This window comes from Enhydra lutris, unplaced genomic scaffold, assembly GCF_002288905.1.
Source record: "Enhydra lutris kenyoni isolate GAN:26980312 unplaced genomic scaffold, ASM228890v2 scaffoldscaffold21, whole genome shotgun sequence".
Taxonomy (NCBI): domain Eukaryota; kingdom Metazoa; phylum Chordata; class Mammalia; order Carnivora; family Mustelidae; genus Enhydra; species Enhydra lutris.
Window position 1 is genome coordinate 7,876,850 of NW_019154105.1, and position 19,562 is coordinate 7,896,411.

Genomic DNA, 19,562 nt, shown 5'->3' on the forward strand with positions numbered 1-19,562 from the left:
AACTTTCTCAAACATCACTGGGAAACGGCCCGTCATGCTTCATTTAGACTCAATTTACTTTTTATCATCAGGTTATTTTTATTCAGAAAATTCTCAAAAATGTTCAAATAGTGGAGATTTATCTTTATCTTTTCTAGCTGAGCTCAAAGGTGACATTTTCTTAATTGGCCAGAGAACTTAAAATGTTTCAGCTATTTCTTCTTCTTTTTCTTCTTTTCCCTACATTTCAGCTATTTCAAAGTGATATCCGTGGGGTGAGGGAGGGGGGTGAAATGAACATTTTTAAAATAAATGTTTTGTAAAGGCATGCTCAAAAAAAAAAGAAAAGAGCTGATTTTAAAGTTTAGCTTTTGTAACCCTCAAAGAAAACTAAAGGCTGACTCATATTTTTTTCTAAAAAGCTATTTGGAAACACTAGGCATAAGCACCTGATTATAGGCAAGTTTGCCAAAAGTCTCATTTTGGGGTGATCTAAGGCAAAATTTGAATTGAGCCTTCACTTTGCCAACCCTCAAAAATGTATTTTTAAAAAGATTTTATTTATTTATTTGAGAGAGCATGAGCAGGGAGAAGGGCAGAGGGGGAGGGAGAAGCGGATTCCCGCTGAGCAGAGAACAGGTGGGGCTCGAGCCCAGGACCCTGGGATCATGACCTGAGCCGAAGGCAGACGCTTAACCGACTGAGCCACATATGCCTCTCAAAAATATGTTTTAGTCATTTGGTTCAACAAATATATTCTGAGTATACCCAACGTGCCATGTAGTATTTAGCACTGGGGAAACCACAGAAAATAAGAGACAAAATTCCAGGGGGCAGGGATGGGTAAGGGATGGAGGAAAATTGACATTAAAGAAAAAGTGGAGGCAAAAGGCAGTGAAGGGGCACTGGTAATGTGGTGTTGTCAGGTGGAACAGACTGCAATTTTAAAATGTTGATCAGGAGGAATCTCACAGTAGGTGACAAATGAGCAAAGACTTTAGGGAGGTGAGGGAATTAGCTGTCTGAAAAATTATGTCCTAGACAGAGGAACCAGATGCTGTATGCTCTAAGGAAGCCAGTGTGGCTGGTGTAGGGTGAGCAAAGAAGAGGTAGAAGCCCGGGTCCAAGAATGAATGGGGCAGGGTCTCATGTAGGGCTTGATGGTCACATGAAGGACTCGGGATTTTGCTTTGCATGCAACAGGAAGCCCTTGCAAAGCCGTGAACTGAGCAATGACATCATCTGCTGTATTCCCATTGGATCAATTGTTACCATGTGGAGAACAGACATTAGGAGGGTCAGGGTCCAGCTGGTAGACCTGAGAGGGGGCCACTGCAGTATTCCAGGGGAAAGAGACATGGTTCACCTGGAGCAAGACAGTGGAAACGGCAAATAATGTTTAAATATATATCTGTTTTAAAGGTAGGGCAAAGAGATCTGAAAGGATTGGATGAGGGGTGTTGGGAGAAAGGGACTCAGAGAGGACTCATGATTTTCAGCCCGAGCAATGAGAGAGTTGACTTGCCATTAATTGAGATGGGGAAGGTTTCATGCATAGCCTCCTGGGGGAGGGAAGTCCAGGAGTTCAGACTCGGACATGCTGAGTTTAAGATGACTATTAGACAGTCAACCATTCATTTCCTTCTGACCAAGTCAAAATTCATCATCCTCAAAGAATGAAAATACTCTGAGGGTAGAGTTCCGTTTTCTTCATTGTTGTTTCTCCAGAATCTTGGATAAAGTTTTGTACATGTAGGTTCTCAATTAAAAATTAATTTAACAAATATTTGCTGAGCACTCGTTATGTATCTTGCTCTGTTCTACATGTTGGGGACACAGTGGGGACAAAGTAGCTAAAATTTCTGCTCTCCCTGCACCTTACAATCTAGCAGTGGTATGCAGGCAAGCAAATGAAGTAAAATAAATCTATTTGTTGGTGTACCTGCTTAATAAATATTTGTTGAAGGCTTACTCACAGGGTAATCAATGTGTATATCATAACCCAACAAGGCAGAAGATTGAGATCTTGGAGGTGGCATTCCATGCCAGCCAGAATTAGCCAAATCCTGGTTCAGCCTTGTCGCTTCTCACAAATCTCATCCTCAGGCGCCTGGGTGGTTTAGTCTGTTAAACATCTGCCTTCGGCTCAGCTCATGATCCCAGAGTCCCAGGATGGAGTCCCACATCGGGCTCTCTGCTCAGTGGGGAGTCTGCTTCTCCCTCTGACCCTCCCATTTCTCATGCTCCTTCTCATTCTCTCTCGAATAAAGAAATAAAATCTTAAAAAAAAATCTCATTCTCACCTGATAAATATCAGGGCTGTGTGCCTCATCCTGTAAGCACACGAGGGGGGGCCTGCTCAAAATAGAACTCTTTGAAGTGGAGGTCTAGGATGGCTGCCTTGAAGTAAGCACCCCCAGGCCACTCAGCCCTCCTTAATGGATCTAAGCTAAGCAGCATATTCCTTTTGACATCTCGAAGCATTTTCTCATTCTTTGTCCCCTTTTACAAGGCTGAGGATATCTTGCTTACCTGCCATTAAGGGCCACCACAGTTTCATTTGAAAGGCTCAATTTGCAACTTTTCACAAACCTAAAAAGGTGTACTAAAGTAGGCTCTATATTCACATAAATCTGAGGAGGAATCTCTTATCCCACTCTCCCAACCCCTCCACCTAAAACGAAACTTGATGCATTTTCCATTCCCAGCAGGAGTAGCAGGAAGGGGGTGGTTCGGTCTTTAGTAGCCCCCAATAATTTTACTTATTACCCCCCAAGTATCCTTCCACAACCACCACATTCAGCCATCTCACATACTCTCAGTTTCATGTAACAGACCACCCCCCAGCCTCTCCTATGGTCCTATGCAGAATTTCTGGAACAGCCATGACTCCTTCCTACTAACCATTTCTTACCAGTTTCCACACGGAATCTGATATCACACTTACTTCCCCACCAACATTTCCTAGAAGGTAAATGCTGAGTGATCTTATGTCCTTCAAAACTCATCATGCCCTTGCTCAGACCTGTCTGAATAGCCCTTCAAAGGGAGAATTCCAGGGCTCTTTCATCTTGAATGCTGTCCCTATCAAAGTTGTAATTTTTAAGACAAAACATCCAGGGTTCCTCATCAGTTGGGTGATGGCCATATTCATCTTGGTGTTGCCTCTCATGCAGCAGATCCACGGAGAGCAAGAATTTCCCATTGGCAGAGTGTGTGATTCACCAATGATTTGCCCCCTTTCCCAGGCCAACAAAGAGGTGTTCAGTCTCCCACATTTCTTTACGTCCCTCTGATGAACAAACGGGCATCAAGACTCCCCTATATTGTAATTCTGGGACGTACTGAAGTCTTCCTGTAATTTGACATAATTTGACACCCTATAGGAGCTCAACAGAATGATGGCATCTTTAACATTTCCCTAAACACCTACAGCAAAGGCATTGTAGCTTTTGTACAGTGAAGAAAGAGCGCATCTTTTTATCCTTAGATAATTGTTATCGTTCTTCCTAAAGAATCTAAATGACAGTACAAAACAAGAATCACATGGCGTGGAGTGTGTAACAATCAAAGAAATGTTCAACACCAGTAGAATGGTATCTGTCTGCTGTCCATCTGTAGGATTACAAAAGCTTTTCTAACAGAAACTGAAAAGATTTCCTAAGAAGCAGAAGCATCATCACGGGACATGATATTAAGTGAACAAACTGTCCATAATGAAGTTATGCTTCTGGACAACACAAAACTGGCAAGAATATCGTCATTTAAAAGGTTACATGTTTTGATCACCCCCATTCAATCACTGCCAAAACACACACACAAAACCAAACAGAATTTTCTCTGCTCCAGTTCTTTTCACGTTCAGCACCTATGCTCACGTTCCTATGTCCTTATCTCCTCCCTGATAGAAAACAAAATCAGGTAGCAGAATGTGGACTGGAAGTGGAAGATATTATCATCAAAGTTGTAGTCTACCATGCATCTTATTTTGTATTGAATAGATGTGTTTTCCTAAATATCACACTGGTAATTTGCCACAATTTTTTTTCCCACTTAACAGTTACCTATTCACAGACTTCACAGATTTTGTCATAGATACCATAAAAAGTGCAAATTTCCACCTCAGTCCAATTGCTTAAGGGTTTTTTTTTTTGTTGTTGTTGTTGTTTTCCAATTTGCCTTGAAATTCTAATATGATGCTTCAGGCTTTATACCTACAGATTTCAAGTGTACCAATAGACCTATCCTGCAGGAATTATGTAAACCTTATAATAATTAATATTTGTGAGATGTATTAAGATCCTGGCACAGAAAAGAGCATTGAAATCCAAAGCTATTCTATAACTTTCTTTTTTAATCAGTTGCCAGCTGGATTGTAGAGGGCTTCTAGTTCCAGCTCCCAGGCAAGAACATTGCTACCATTTAAAATATGTATGCTTTTTTTTTTTTTTTAAGAGAAAAGTCACAAGAGGCAAGGTAAGGTAGCTTCAGGAAGCCTATAGAAATCCTAGGTGTTCCGAAACACGTAACAACGCACAGTTAATGGAAATGCAATTAGAGGGTTGCTTGGGTGGCTCAGTTGGTTAAGTGTCTGACTCTTGATTTGGGGTCAGGTCATGATCTCAGTGTCCTGGGATTGAGCCTTAACTCCGGCTCAGCTCTGGCTCCAGTGCTCAACAAGGAGTTGGCTTCCAGATTCTCTCCCTCTCCCTCGGTCCCTCCCCACCCCAACTCCAGCATGCACACATGCTGTCTTTAAAATAAACAAATAAATCTTGAAGAAAAAAAAGAAATACAATCAGATTAAAAATATTTCATTGGAGACCTGCCTCTGAACCCCATTCCTGGCAATTGCTATAGACTAAAGAGAGAGAGCTGCTCTGAAATTTCCCAGTTTCCCCATGAACAGACAGAAATGGAGCAGGCAACTTAACCTAGATTGGGGGCGGGGTTCAAAGTAAAGTGAATCCTATATCAAACCCATCGTATAGATGAACTGCAGATAAAAGGGCAAACATAGGGTTTCTAGATAAAATACGGGATGCCCAGTTAAATTTGGATTCAAGATGAACCATGAAGAATTACTTAGTTTAAGTTTGTCCCAACTATTGTGTAGGACATGCTTAGAATTCACTCTTTATTTGAAATTCAAATTGGACTGGGCAATCTGTATTTTTATTTGCTAAATCTGGCAACACTAGCCAAAGGAAAATTAAAACAGCTTATTTTCAATTGACATTATACTGCCCTGTACCATTGGAAAACACGGATAAAAAGAATTACGTAATTGTCTATTTTGTTGTAAAGATTTCTGTTACTTAAAAGTGGCAAAGGTCTCAAGGTTTATAAATGACATTAAAGCAGGTAAAAGAAATGGGCTATGCTGGTATAAGGATGATGATGAACCGTTAAAGATCCACACATCAGAAAATCTGCTGTTACACGAATTCTGTCATTTGAATAATTTAAGCTATGACTAAAAGCAAAGTAATGCCGCACACAAATCAGTCTTATTTTATAGTCACTTCAATTGGACGATAACCCATTAGCCTTGCATTTCCAAGTAAAAAGCCAGTATTGCCTAAGGCACATACTTACCACTTGCCCACCTCTTCTCAGAATTGCCAATGTCTTCTAATGAAACATTAATTTTTCCAAACAACTGTTTCAGTCAGTGTCTTATTAGCAAAGCAAATATCTGATTCCTAAACTAACATATCCAGTTTAAGGGACAGTTACTTCCGAAAGGAAGGAAATTAATAGAAATACTATGGCAGGATTCGGTTCATTTGGATGTTAAGACGCCAATCCCTTTTGAAAATATTTCTAAAATGTACCTTTCCATTGTTTCCAGTGGATGTGGTAGCCACGTCCCCACCTTCCCACTCCCACAGGGAAAATTATTGCTTAAGAAAATCTGAACAAGCAGGGTAAATAGTTGGCCAATATTTTCCTTATAAAAACACACGCACAATTAGACCTGGCCCAAATGCTCAAGGTAAATTAAAGATCTGGCCATTACTGATGCTTCTGGGTTTTCGAGAGAGCCTTCTGGATCATTCAGGTACCAGGAGCTGCCTTTTTCTAAGTTCTTTGATTGGAATCATCTAAAATTTGTGGCTCTGGAAACCTGACTTAAAGGTTTAGCTGAGTTGGGCTTCTGAAACACACCAGTTTGCAAAAGACTTTGTGGAAAAAATAAAGTCCTAAGTGAGACTTGCCATCTATTTGTTATAGAGCATTCTTTTGGACTGTTGTGCTAAATTTAATCGGGCACATTATTAACCTTTGCAAATTAGGCATTTAGTAGGCTAAGCTGAATATTTTCTTAATTTGCACATTAAGGTTTGCCAAAACAGCTGGCACTATGATGGTAAATTAGTTGAGATCTTTGATTTATATAGTTTAAGTGCAAACGTAGAAGCCCTACTTCCGAGAGGATGACCTAACAGGTACCAAACACTAGTAAACATTATTAATAAGATTAATAGAAACAATGGCAGCTAATGCTTATTGAATGCTTCCTACGTTCCAGGCACTGTAAGTACATTTAGTCATTTAAAACTTTCAATAATCTTATGAGGTTTTATTTCCCCAATGTTGTGGATGAGAAAACTGAGAATGGTTAAGTTACTTGCCTTAAATTACACTCTAAGTAGTCAAACTCAGCTTTGTACCTCGGCGATCTAGTGGCAGAATGATCTAGAAGCAGAATCTACCCGCTTACCACTTTGCAACACTGCCTCAGCTCATGTATCAGATAACAATGAAGACCTTCCACCTTCTCAGGTCAGGTTTCATGGGAAGGAGGTGTCACTTCTTGGACTGAGATACAGATTTCAGAGGAATGGGAGTAACCCTTCACCCCCACTCCCAAACAACCACAGGCAACCTTGCATTCTCTTAAAGTGTGTGCATTTTTGGTTTATTTTTAATATGTTTATGATAGGATTCATGAAGAAGCTTTAATATGCTTATGATAAGGTGTTGACATGTATCAGGATCTGCAGTGACAAGAGAGCTGTAAATGTGTAAGGTGGGGTCTCCCGTCAATGATAAGGACATTCTAGATGTTAGTCACCCAGAGAAGAGCAATCTGACAAGCCCAGAATACAGATGGGATCTCTAGCTGGGTGGCAGGCTGGAGTCTAGCTCTCCTGAGTTTGATCACCAATGGCCAAGGTCACGGGGTGGGATGTGATGGTTTCTCTGTGGGAAGAGTAGGGACAGACATGGCAGAATCCAGGGTACCAGTAGAGTAGGATCATGGGGTTTGTGCCTCTTTTTACCTATGCTTCTTTCCCTGTTGTCTTCCTTGAGTGCTGGAAAAGGCCTTTTGAAAGTTCCAGTATATCTCCAATGTCTCAGTGAGGGAGTTTTTAAACAAATGGGGCCAAAGAATACCAGAGGGGGGCAATGATGATGGTGGGAAAAAAGAAGAGAATCCAGAGGGGACAGGGATGAAGACAGAAGCTTCCTGAAGCCTGCCATCCTCCCTCCCTCATCAGTTCTGCCTTATAATTTAATTTGGAGGCAGTATTCCTATGTGCCTTATACACAGAAATGTTTGAGAACGGTCTATAAAACAGCCATGATAGTTTTGCACCACAATCAACTTTGAAAGAACTGAAGACAGCCTGATCTTTCTCCCTTCCTTCTTTTTAAAATACAAGTGAATAAATGTAGAGATGATTGTTGCCGATAGTGCTGACATATTTGAAAGTGTCTGTTATTCAGGAAGGAGCAAATGCTATGTACTTAATGCGTGGATTTATTAAGCTAAAAAAAGTCCCCTGCCAAACCCCATTCCTGGCTCAAGAAAGTATCACCCTAAGAGTTTTACTTCTTTTTAAAAAGAAGGTGGAAAAGGAGGAGGGGTGGGTGGGAAAGTTGGAGGAAGAGAAGGAGGAGGAAGAGGACCAGGAGGACAGAAAAGAAGCAATTGCTGGGTGAAACTAACCAGGGCTTTACAAGGGAGCTGGGGAATGTCACTTTCATTTCAGGAACCCCCACCCCTCTCCTTTACCAACACGGCAATTATTTTTCCCTAGAAAAAATGTTATTTCGGTTTCTGAAAACACCCAACCTTAGGATGCAGAGAGTCTCACGAGGTATTTATGCCAATTTTTATATTATTTTCTCACAGCTTCTTGCAAGTAGCTCTCACACCACAAGGATCCTTAACGCGGGAAGGCAGACGCTTCATCTCTCCGTTTGTAAGATGCACACAGAAACACAACCACGCCTTCCGGGTCGGGAGAGCCCCAGAACTGGGAGGCTGGGAGCCTCTTGGCTCTGACCCACTCCCCAACATGCGTGCACGGATGAGGCTGTTCAGTGGACCCACCCGCCCCCTCACTCCAGCGATGCACAAGGGCAATATTCTCACCCCAGAACAGCTGGACTAAACTCTACAATTGACCAAGAAAAAAAAAAAATTGAGCTCCTTAGAAAAAATGCTACTACACTGCTGGTAGGGTTAATCCGGGTATTGTCAGCTGCCAGAGCTGTCGATTAAAAAAAAAAAAAGACAAGCCGCAGGATAAAATTAGGAAAGAATCCTACCCACTGGCTCTACTGGCTCACTCAAGTTCTGCGCCTCGGGCTTCTAGTGAGAGGGAAAGTAAAGGCACCTTTCCTGTCGTTTCGCAAACATCTCTTGCTCTGAGCGTTGCTGGAACTGCCTCACATGACAGTCCCGTGGTTTGGGACGCGGCCGTTAACACCTGCTGGGATCCCGGCGCTGGAGGCTGCGAGGCTGCGAGCCAAAGCCGCCAGAGTGTTGGGGAACCGTCCGCGGACGCGACTGCAAACTGCGGATACCAACACGAAAACGGTTGCTTTTTCTCAGACTTTTCAGCAAGCAAAGCAAGAAAACAAAAACGAAACAGAACACGCTATAGTCTTAAGTTGGGAAACTTTTCCTCAAAATTGCATTATCCTTTGTGAGCGGCCGGGAAACCCCTAGCTTCGTTTTAAGGGACTGAGACGACCTGTGTCCACAAGAACACAAACCCAGGCAGTTCAGGAGGAAAAAAAATAAAAATAAAAATAAAAATAAACACGGACTAGAAGCGTAGGTCAAACCGGGTTGCGCTGTGTGGCTTTGGAACACTATTATCGAAACACCAGCGTCCGCGCGCTCGGGGCTGCTCGTTCCACTGGCGCCTTATCCATAGTCGGCTGTCCTGGTGCGGCTGCATTTTTCTGGAAAAACTGGGTCCCCAGCACCAGGCTGAACGCGCTGTCTCCCGGCCCCCACTCAGCCAAGCTCCGTCCTCCTGCTCCTCTCTCCGCAGCCCCTGCCGAGGCCGCCGCCGTAGGTCCTTAGACCGGCGAGGCGCGCGCGGGGAAGCCGCCCAGAATCAGTGTCGGGGCTGGGGGCACTTTGAGCCAACTTGGCAGTTTCCGCCACTGCACACATTTCCGGGAGGCTGCGGGCCACAGGGTAGAACTGCAAACCCAGGAGGCAAGCTCGAGCCGGGTGAAGGCAGCGGCCGGCGGGGCTGTTAGTGCCGCATCGCCCCCAGCGCGCAACCACGGAGGGACGCCGGGGACGCGAGACCAAGAGACCGCCGAGCCCCGGCCGCGCGCGCAGCCACTGCTCGGATAGAGCCTTCCAGACGCGGTTCCCCCCTCTTCTCCCGTCCCTCCCCGGGTCCAGCCGCCTCTAGAAGTGTGCTGCCCAACTCTGGCGCGGTGGGCTCGGAGACCCGAGAAGCCTCGAGTCGCACGCAGTGTCGCCCACCCGGGGTTCGAACGCGTCGCGCAGCCACCTGTTCCACAACGCCCGGAGTTTGTGTGGGCGCGGGCTGCGGCAGGAAGGACCCTGCCATCCCCTGGGTCCCACACGACCCAGGATCCCGACAGGCCGGCACCACCCCAAATCCAAGTGCGCACATCACGCAACTCCGGAGGCTCGCCCCACTCCGGCCACCCGCGCGCGGTGACTTACTTCCCGGTGTCGCCACTGCAGCCCCAGCCCCAGCCCCGGCGCCGGCCACCGGGGCCCCGAGCGTGCCCGGCTCCTCCGGTAGGACGGCGCCCCGAAATACCTGCAGTGAAGATGCAGAGAGCGAAGAGAGTCTTGCAGACCATGGTACCCTGGTGTGCGGTGCCGAGCTCCGCGACTGACCGAGCGCTCGGAGCGCGTCCGGCTCCTCCTCTGCCGCGCTGGCGGCCGTGGGAGCCGGGAGGCGACCGCAGCTCTGCGCGCTCGGGCTCGGGCTGCTCCCGCGAAGGGCGGAGAAGCGAGACCAGCGCGGCGCGGCTCCGTCAGCTGCGTGTCCTCCGGCGCCCGGCGCGCTTCTGCTCCATCCCAGCCGCCCGAGCCTGGGCCGCCTCTGCCGCCGCGCGGGCTCCAGCCAAACCCCTCCCACCCCGGCCCCGCGGCGCTGACAAGGCCACCCCCTGGCCTCCACTCTCCCGGCGCTCGGGTCCCGGGAGCCTCGGCCCAGGGCGGCCTCTGCTGGACAGTGAGGGCGCGAGACTCGCGTTTGGACGGGGTTCCGCGAAGGTCCTGGCGTCTAGCACCCTGCTGGGAACCGAGGGGACTCAAAGAAGTGTGAGCGGGATCTCTGCCCCCGGGAATTTATCTCAGCTTTTCTTATGCGAGCTGACCACAGGTGACCATCTTACCACAGGTGACCATCTCAGGCGTCCCTTCGAAGAGCCAAGACCCCACTACTGCAAAAGAGAATACACTTTACTTTCCAAGGAATTTTCTTTCATTTCTTCAGAATGTTCCTGCGTGTACTTCAGAACCTCCCACACATTCAACCCCACTGCACTTCCTGGTCCCTGAGCCAGGATGCCTTTTATCCTTTTCAGCTTCTTGCCGGAAGAAATGATACTAATGTCAGGTAATAGTGATCATGGGACAACTGAGCCAGACAACCTCCTAGGTGTGGTATCATGACTCCTTCTAACAATCTGGTGACATAAGAATTACTATTATTCCATTGTATAGACGAGAAGACCGAGGCACAGAGAAGATAACGTAATGCACTCTAGGTCACATGGCTGGTAAGGACTGGACCCCGCAATCGAACAGTATCGAACAGTAGTTGTGTATCAGGGCCATAAAAACAAGGGCCGACATTTCCTGAGTGAGTGTTGTGTGCTGAGCGACTGTGCTGTGCGGGTATTAACCAAGTGAAGTTCTCACAGTAATCCTTTGAGCTGGGCACTATTCTATCTTCATTTTCGGTGGAAACAGTGGAAGCACAGGAAGGTTTAACTACTTGTCCGAGGCCACGCAACTAGCAAGTGGTACAGACAGCATGCCTGCCCGGGCACCCTGCGTCATCCCTGTAGGGTACTCGCTCTCCAAAGCCCAGGGTTTCTGTATGCTCACGCAGATCAAAGCTGACCTTGCGCTTAGGCCTCCCCACCAACTTACACTGGCTTATTTCTCACACCTCTATCAGGCCAGATGCCAGATCCACGTGCCCTCTCTCTGCTGGTAGGAGTCTGCTGGTCCCCTCGTCACCAGAGCGGGAAAGCGGCTGGAATTAACGAGACTTCTTAAGGAATTAATTAGCTCAGGGCTGTTCGTAGACCTTGGGAACAGCTTTCTTTTTCCTGTGGCTTCTTTTTCCTGTACCAGAGCCTCGGGTTTCATTTTGTCACTTGTTTGGGTCTTATCACTGTACCCGTGACCACATCCATTCCTATGCCTGACCCCACCATTACCACTTGTGTAGTTTGTCTCTCTTCCACAACCAGATTAAACTGGACTCATAGTTTCTTTTCTTTTTCCTTTTTAAAAATTAACATATAATGTAGTATTTGCTTCAGGGGTACAGGTCTGTGAATCATCAGTCTTACACAATTCACACCACTCACTGTAGCACATACCCTCCCCAGTGTCCATAACACAGCCACCCTATCCCTTCCCCCCACCCCACTCCCCTCCAACAACCCTCAGTTTGTTTCATGAGATTAAGAGTCTCTTATGATTTGTCTCCCTCCCCAGTCCCATCTTGTTTCTTTTTCCCTCCCTGCCCCTCATGACCCCCCGCCCTGCTTCTCAAATTCCTTATATCAGAGAGATCGTATGATAATTGTCTTCCTCTGATTGACTTTATTTCACTTAGCACAATACCCCTTAGGTTCCATCCACATGGTTGCAAATGGCAAGATTTTGGTTTTTTGTTGGCTCCATAGTATTCCATTGTGCACGTGTGTGTGTGTGTGTGTGTGTATATATATATATATATATATATATATATATATATATATATATCACATCTTCTTTGTGCATTCATCTGTTGATGGACATCTAGGTTCTTTCCATAGTTTGGCTATTGTGGACATTGCTGCTATAAACATTCGGGCGCACGTGCCCCTTCGGGTCACTACATTTGTATCTTTAGGGTAAATACCCAGTAGTGCAATTGCTGGGTCATAGGGTAGCTCTATTTTCAACTTTTTGAGGAAACTCCATGCTGTTTTCCAGAGTGGCTGCACCAGCTTGCATTCCTACCAACGGTGTAGGAGGGTTCCCCTTTCTCCGCATCCTCACCAGCATCTGTCATTTCCTGACTTGTTAATTTTAGCCATTCTGACTGGTGTGAGGTGGTATCTCATTGTGGTTTTGATTTGTATTTCCCTGATGCCGAGTGATGTGGAGCACTTTTTCATGTGTCTTTTGGCCATCTGGATGTCTTCTTTGCAGAAATGTCTGTTCATGTCCTCTGCCCATTTCTTGATTGGATTATTTGTTCTTTGGGTGTTGAGTTTGATAAGTTCTTTATAGATTTTGGGTACTAGCCCTTTATCTGATATGTCATTTGCAAATATCTTCTACCATTTTGTCAGTTGTCTTTTAGTTTTATTGACTGTTTCCTTTTGATCTTGAATGAGCTTTTGATCTTGATGAAGTCCCAATAGTTCATTTGTGCCCGCGCTTCCTTTACCTTTGTTTCTAGGAAGAAGTTGCTGCAGCTGAGGTTGAAGAGGTTGCTGCTTGTGTTCTCTTCAAGGATTTTGATAGATTCCTGTCTCACATTGAGGTCTTTCATCCATTTTGTGTCTATTTTTGTGTGTGATGTAAGAAAATGGTCCAGTTTCATTCTTCTGCATGTGGCTGTCCAATTTCCCAACACCATTTGTTGAAGAGACTGTCCTTTTTCCATTGGACATTCTTTCCTGCTTTGTCGAAGATTGGTTGACCATAGAGTTGAGGGTCCATTTCTGGGCTCTCTATTCTGTTCCATTGATCTATGTGTCTGTTTTTGTGCCAGTACCATACTGTCTTGATGATTACAGCTTTGTAATACAGCTTGAAGCCTGGAATTGTGATGCCACCAACTTTGGTTTTCTTTTTCAACATTGCTGTAGCTAATTAGGGTCTTTTCTGGTTCCATATAAATTTTAGGATTATTTGTTCCATTTCTTTGAGAAAAGTTGATGATATTTTGACAGGGATTGCATTAAATGTATACATTGTTCTAGGTAGCATAGACATTTTCACAATATTTGTTCTTTCAATCCATAAGCATGGAATGTTTTTCCATTTCTTTGTGTCTTCCTCAGTTTCTTTTATGAATACTTTATAGTTTTCTGAGTACAGATTCTTTGCCTCTTTGGTTAGATTTATTCCTAGGTATCTCATGGTAAATGGGATTGACTCTTTAATTTTCTTTCTTCTGTCTTGCTGTTGGTGTATAGAAATGAAACTGATTTCTGTGCATTGATTTTATATCCTGACACTTTACTGAACTCCTATATGAGTTCCAGCAGTTTTGGAGTGGAGTCCTTGGGTTTTCCACATAAAGTATCATATCATCTGCAAAGAGTAAGAGTTTGACTTCTTTGCCAATTCGGATGTTTTTTTTTTTTTTTTTTTTTTTTTTTTTTTTTGTTTTTTGTGTGTGTGGTTTTTTTTTTTTTTTTTTTTTCTGTCTGATTGCTGAGGATAGGACTTCTGGTACTATGTTGAATAGCAGTGGTGATAGTGGACAGCCTTGCCATGTTCCTGACTTTAGGGGAAATCTCTCAGTTTTTCCCCATTGAGAATGATAATCTTTGTGGGTTTTTCATAGATGGCTTTCATGGTATTGAGGTATGTACCCTCATCCCTACACAGTGAAGAATTTTGATCAAGAAAGGATGTTGTATTTTGTCAAATGCTTTTTTCTGCATCGATTGAGAGTATCATATGGTTCTTGTTCTTCCTTTTATTAATGTGTTGTATCACATTGATTGATTTGTGGATATTGAACCAATCTTGCAGTCCAGGAATAATTCCCACTTGGTCATGGTGAATAATCCTTTTAGTGTACTGTTGGATCCTATTGGCTAGTATTTTGGTGAGAATTTTTGCATCTGTGTTCACCAAGGATATTGGTCTGTAATTCTCCTTTTTGGTGGGGTCTTTGGTTTTCAAATCAAGGTAATGCTGGCATAATAAAATGAGTTTGGAAGTTTTCCTTTCATTTCTATTTTCTGGAACAGTTTCAGGAGAATAGGTATTAATCCTTCTTTAAATGTTTGGTAGAATTCCCTTGGGAAGCCGTCTGGCCCTGGGCTCTTGTTTGTTGGGAGATTTTTGATTACCGGGTCAGTCTCCTTATGGCTATAGGTCTGTTCAGGTTTTCTATTTCTTCCTGGTTCAGTTTTGGTAGTTTATATGTCTCTTGGAATGCATCCATTTCTTCCAGATTGTCAAATCTGCTGGTATATAGTTGCTCATTATATGTTCTTATAATTGTATTTCTTTGGTGTTGGTTGTGATCACTCCTCTTTTATTCATGATTTTATTAATTTTTTTTGAAGCGGTATTTTTAAAAATTTATTTTATTTTATTTGTTTATTTGACAGAGGGGAGGAGAGAGAGAGAGCGAGAGAGCACAAGCAGGTGGAGTAGCAGGCAGAGGGAGAGGGAGAAGCAGGCTCCCTGCCAAGCAAGGAGCCTGACATGGGGCTGGATACCAGGACCCTGGGATCATGACCTAAGCCGAAAACAGTCGCTTAAGCAATTGAGTCACCCAGGTGCTCCTTGAAGTGGTATTTTAAAGCCAATATATATATATATATATATATACATATATATATATATATATATATTTTAAATTTTATTTTTTGATTTTATTAATTTGAGCCCTTTCTCTTTTCTTTTGATAAGTCTGGCCAGGGGTTTATCAATGTTATTAATTCTTTCTAAGAATCAGCTCCTAGTTGATTTGTTCTACTGTTCTTTTGGTTTCTATTTCATTGATTTCTGCTCTGATCTTTATTGTTTCTCTTCTCCTGCTGGTTTAGGCTTTCTGTGCTGTTCCTTCTCCAGCTCCTTTAGGTGTAGGGTTAGGTTGTATACTTGAGACCTTTCTTGTTTCTTGAGAAAGGCTTGTATTGCTATACACTTTCCTCTCAGGACTGCCTTTGCTATGTCCCAAAGATTTTGAATAGCTGTGTTTTCATTTTCACTTATTTCCATGAATTTTTAAAATTCTTCTTTAATTTCCTGGCTGACCCATTCATTCTTTAGTATGATGCTCTTTAGCCTCCATGTATTTGAGTTCTTTCCAACTTTCCTCTTGTGGCTGGTTTCTAGTTTCAAAGCACTGTGGTCTGAAAATATGCAGGGAATGATCCCAATCTTTTGGTACTAGTTGAGATCTGATTTGTGACCCATGGGCTCATAGTTTTGATGGTTTGTTTGTTGTTGTTATTGTTTGGTTTTGGTTCGTTTGTTGATCACTGTTGGAATGAAAATTAAAAGATGTCACAACCAAATACCTATCCCCTTTTCCTCCTCCTTGGTCAGAGAAACTGCAAATTTAATTTGCTAAACATGTTTTCTGAGTGCTTTTGACCTTGAGGTTTTTCCAGTTTCTAGTATAATCTATATGATTATGAAGAATTTCTGTATCTAGGTTTTGGTTGTCATGGGGGCAAGGGCCACACACAGATGAATTTTATATATAAACTGAAATTTGTATATTTCTATGTGAAATTTATATAAGGTAACGGTGCCTTTAAAGAAGGGCCATTTAAGTAAGTAAGTCTATGACAGAAATAAAGATTTTTCAAAACCCCTGCAAAGAGAAAAATATTCAGTTGAAATTCAGCAAAACTTTAATCGAACCTCCCTGGAGTGCAAAGCATATGTGACTCTGACTTTGATACCTAAAATGATGGTTTGGTACCCAAAGGGTGGTGATCTTCACTTCTGAATCAGTTAAAATTTCCAAAGCTTTTCAGGGTACACAGAATAGAATTGAAAATGATTGATTTCTTTAACTGAAATAATTCATTCTTATTAATGATTAAAACTTTCAATTTATTTATTTATTTATTTTAAAAAAGATTTTATTTATTTATTTGACAGAGAGAGATACAAGTAGGCAGAGAGGCAAGCAGAGAGAGAGAGAGATGGAAGCAGGCTCCCTGTAGAGCAGAAAGCCCGATGCAAAACTCGATCCCAGGACCCTGAGATCATGACCTGAACTGAAGGCAGAGACTTAACCCACTGAGCCACCCAGGTGCCCCTAAAACTTTCAATTTATTGATTTAATGAAAACATAGTCTGGCTACTAAATGCCAGACCTTATGCTAGGCTGGGGGAATGTCACAGGTTGTAATAATCAGGGTAGGCTAGGTTATGCTGCTGTCATAAAACACCCCAAAGTCTCAGAGACTTAAGCAATAATGATTTATTCCTTTCTCACCAACATCTGCTGTGGGTCCAGGTCATTTCCTAGAGTAGCTATCCTCTGTGTTGAGGTACTCAATGTTGTACCTCCATATCCAAACCCACTTCCACACTCACTGAGACAGGGAAAGAGAAGTGGAGAGTTCCATGCAGGCTTTATGTCTCTTCCTCGGAAATGGCACTTACGTTTCATTGGTTAAAGCAAGTCAGTGGCCATGTGCAACTCCAAGAAAGCAAGGAAGCACTATCTTTTTCTTTGCACAGATAGAGAGGAGAGCTAGAGAGCAAGGAATATTTGTGATGTACACCACAGTGGTTCATTGTTTCTGCCATCAGGAAGCTTATATTCAAGTAGTGGAGAGTCAAACATTGAATGAACAATCAGAAAAAATATGCAATAATTTATGAGGTTAAACATGGAGGATGGGAGTAATAGGTGAACTCTTTTTGCATTTCAAATAAATTGAATTTGTAAAGAGTTTTAAAATATATGCAATAAATTATTACGTTAAATACTTGAAATAATAATACCCACTAACATTTATTGGGCTTCTGCTATGTATCAGGCATCGTTCCAAACAATTTATGTAATCTGTTTAAACTTTATACCCCATAAGGTCATACTAATTTTACAAATAAAGAGCTGAGATATACTTAAAGAGACTGTAAGTGTGAAGGAAACCAAAAGATGCTCTAGATATTACACCAGGGGGATTCACACTCCTGAGTGGGGCCAGGGATGGAATTTGCATGCTACTCTTTAGTTACCCCTTATAGCAAAAACCAGTTTCTTCATAGAATTCTCTTAGTTCCTTTATGATACTCCACTGGGATAAAATCTGAGATAAATCTGCCTTTTGCTGACTTCCACTCTTTTTTGATCACTGTTGAAATGAATTTCTAAGGTTGTAGACTTTCAACAGCTTCTTAAAAATTGCCCTTGGTTGACTTCGTTTTCAACATCCTGAATTTATTATAATTTACAGATAATGTCAAATAATGTATGTTAGAGAATAGAGAAGCATTACCTTTGGGCTCTGGACTCTTCCTAGCCTAGGAGAGACAGAATAACTTAGTGGAGAGAGCTGGGCGAAGCAGTATTGTGAAGTGGTTAGAGGCTGGGTTCTGATGTCTCGCCCATGGCCCCTGAAGGCTGGATTTGAATCTGCTTTCTACCATCTACTCACTGAATGACTCTAATTACTTGGCACTGCTGTATCTCCCTTTCCTCCTGGCATTATTGGGAAGATTAAATGGATTAGATATGTATGTTCCCTGTGCCAATCAATGCTATCTGTTATTAGAGGGGAAACTTTGGGGGTATATTTAAAAAAAAAAAAAAGCATTTTTATATCTAAAGACAGGAGCAAAACATTCCTGCCTGCCGCAGCTGTTTCTTCACACGTTTGGTTATGTGACTCAGGCTCTGCCCTTCTGTAATTCCACCCCTGCTACAGCTGAGTTGCAGGGGAAGGCTTGAAACTCGCTCTGACAGCTCCTTCCCCACCTTGCTCTCCCCCCAAAGGCAGGAATGCAGCAGCCTGAAGACGCTGATCTATTTTGTCTTCGTTTTATTTCTTTTCTCACATTGCATTGGGAAAGTGTCTCCGTGGGTTCTGCTACATTTCCTCCCATCATTTTGCATTTCTCTTCTTAACTCTGATTCCTTCTTTTTAACTATTAATGGCAAAAAGAAGATTAAAAGCAGTTATGCGATATGTGTAAAAGCGTAAATTTGGAACTTAGCCAAGGAGTATTTGCTTGAACAAGAGCAATTTTAAAAGGGCGTGATGAAATGTGATTACTTCCCTGATTTAAATAAAATTGTTTGAAGCTACATGGGCTCTTTGAGGGCACAGAACCACATGTCACTAATTTTTATTTTAATTAAGGAGGAAGCCCTTAAAATATATCAGGAAGGAAGAAACTGGCTTCTTGGAGGTGATGCACATAATGAAAACTCTTATTTAAACAAGTCTGAAACGTGGTTGCATGGATGCTGCAGACCTGTGTTGTTCAAAAGAAGTAAAATACAAGTCGCATATGTAATTGAAAAATTTCTGGAAGTCACATTGTAAAAAAGGAGAAAGAGGTGAAATCAATTAAAGTGTATTTAATAATATGTTTTTTTAGCCCAATATCTCTAAAATACTTACCATTTCACGTTTAATGAATATAAACATGTTGATGAGATATTTTACATTCTTTTTCTCATTCTAAGCCTTCAAAACCCAGTGTATATTTTGTACTTACGTAACATCTCAATTCAGACTGGGTGCATTTTGAAAACTCAATAACCAAACGTGGCTAGCAGCTATCTTAATGGGCAGTGTGGCTGAAGCACATCTTTTGCATTGTCTCATGATACGTCCTATGAAAGTACAGAGCTGGGCTTGTGGGACTTTCTTAACCAACAGTGGGGGAGTTAGAAGTCTAGGATTTGCTGACTGCATGGCCTCTGACCCTCACTAACCTCTCTAACCCTCAGTTTCCCCTCCTATGAAAAGGAGGTGATGATAAATAATGATACCTTGCTTCAAAGGATTACCGTAAGGATTAAATGCACAGAAAGCATTTAGAACAGACGCTAGACAGAGCAGAGCCTGTCTATTTGGTAGGAATGGTTATGATCATGATGAAAAATGATTATTAATAGTAAAATCTTTCCAACTGGCATTATAACATTAGAAGTTCCTTACTATTGAGAGGCATTGACAAGATCGCTTGTCTCTAGATGTCTATGTATGCAAGTGGAGTTTAGAGAAGTATTTCTCAAACATTTTGGTTTCAGGACCCCCCTTGCATTTTAAAAATGGGCCAAGAACTCCAAAAACCATTTGTTTATGTGGGAGGGGCATTTTAAGGACACTTTCAGATAATTATGGCTTTTCTGCACCAAAACCCAGCAAACAGTATTTTCTTA

At 42.7% G+C, this 19,562-nt stretch overlaps 1 protein-coding gene across 1 annotated transcript in view; it reads right to left on the bottom strand.

Annotated features, from left to right (window-relative positions):
- Window positions 1-10,137, bottom strand: part of LOC111148947 (prostate androgen-regulated mucin-like protein 1) — a 99,281-nt gene extending 89,144 nt beyond the window's left edge. Inside the window, exon 1 of the mRNA XM_022505780.1 lies at window positions 10,035-10,137. Coding sequence (XP_022361488.1) covers window positions 10,035-10,077 — 43 coding nt within the window. The 5' untranslated portion in view covers window positions 10,078-10,137. The remainder of the gene's footprint in view (window positions 1-10,034) is intronic.
- Window positions 10,138-19,562: the final 9,425 nt, after the last annotated feature.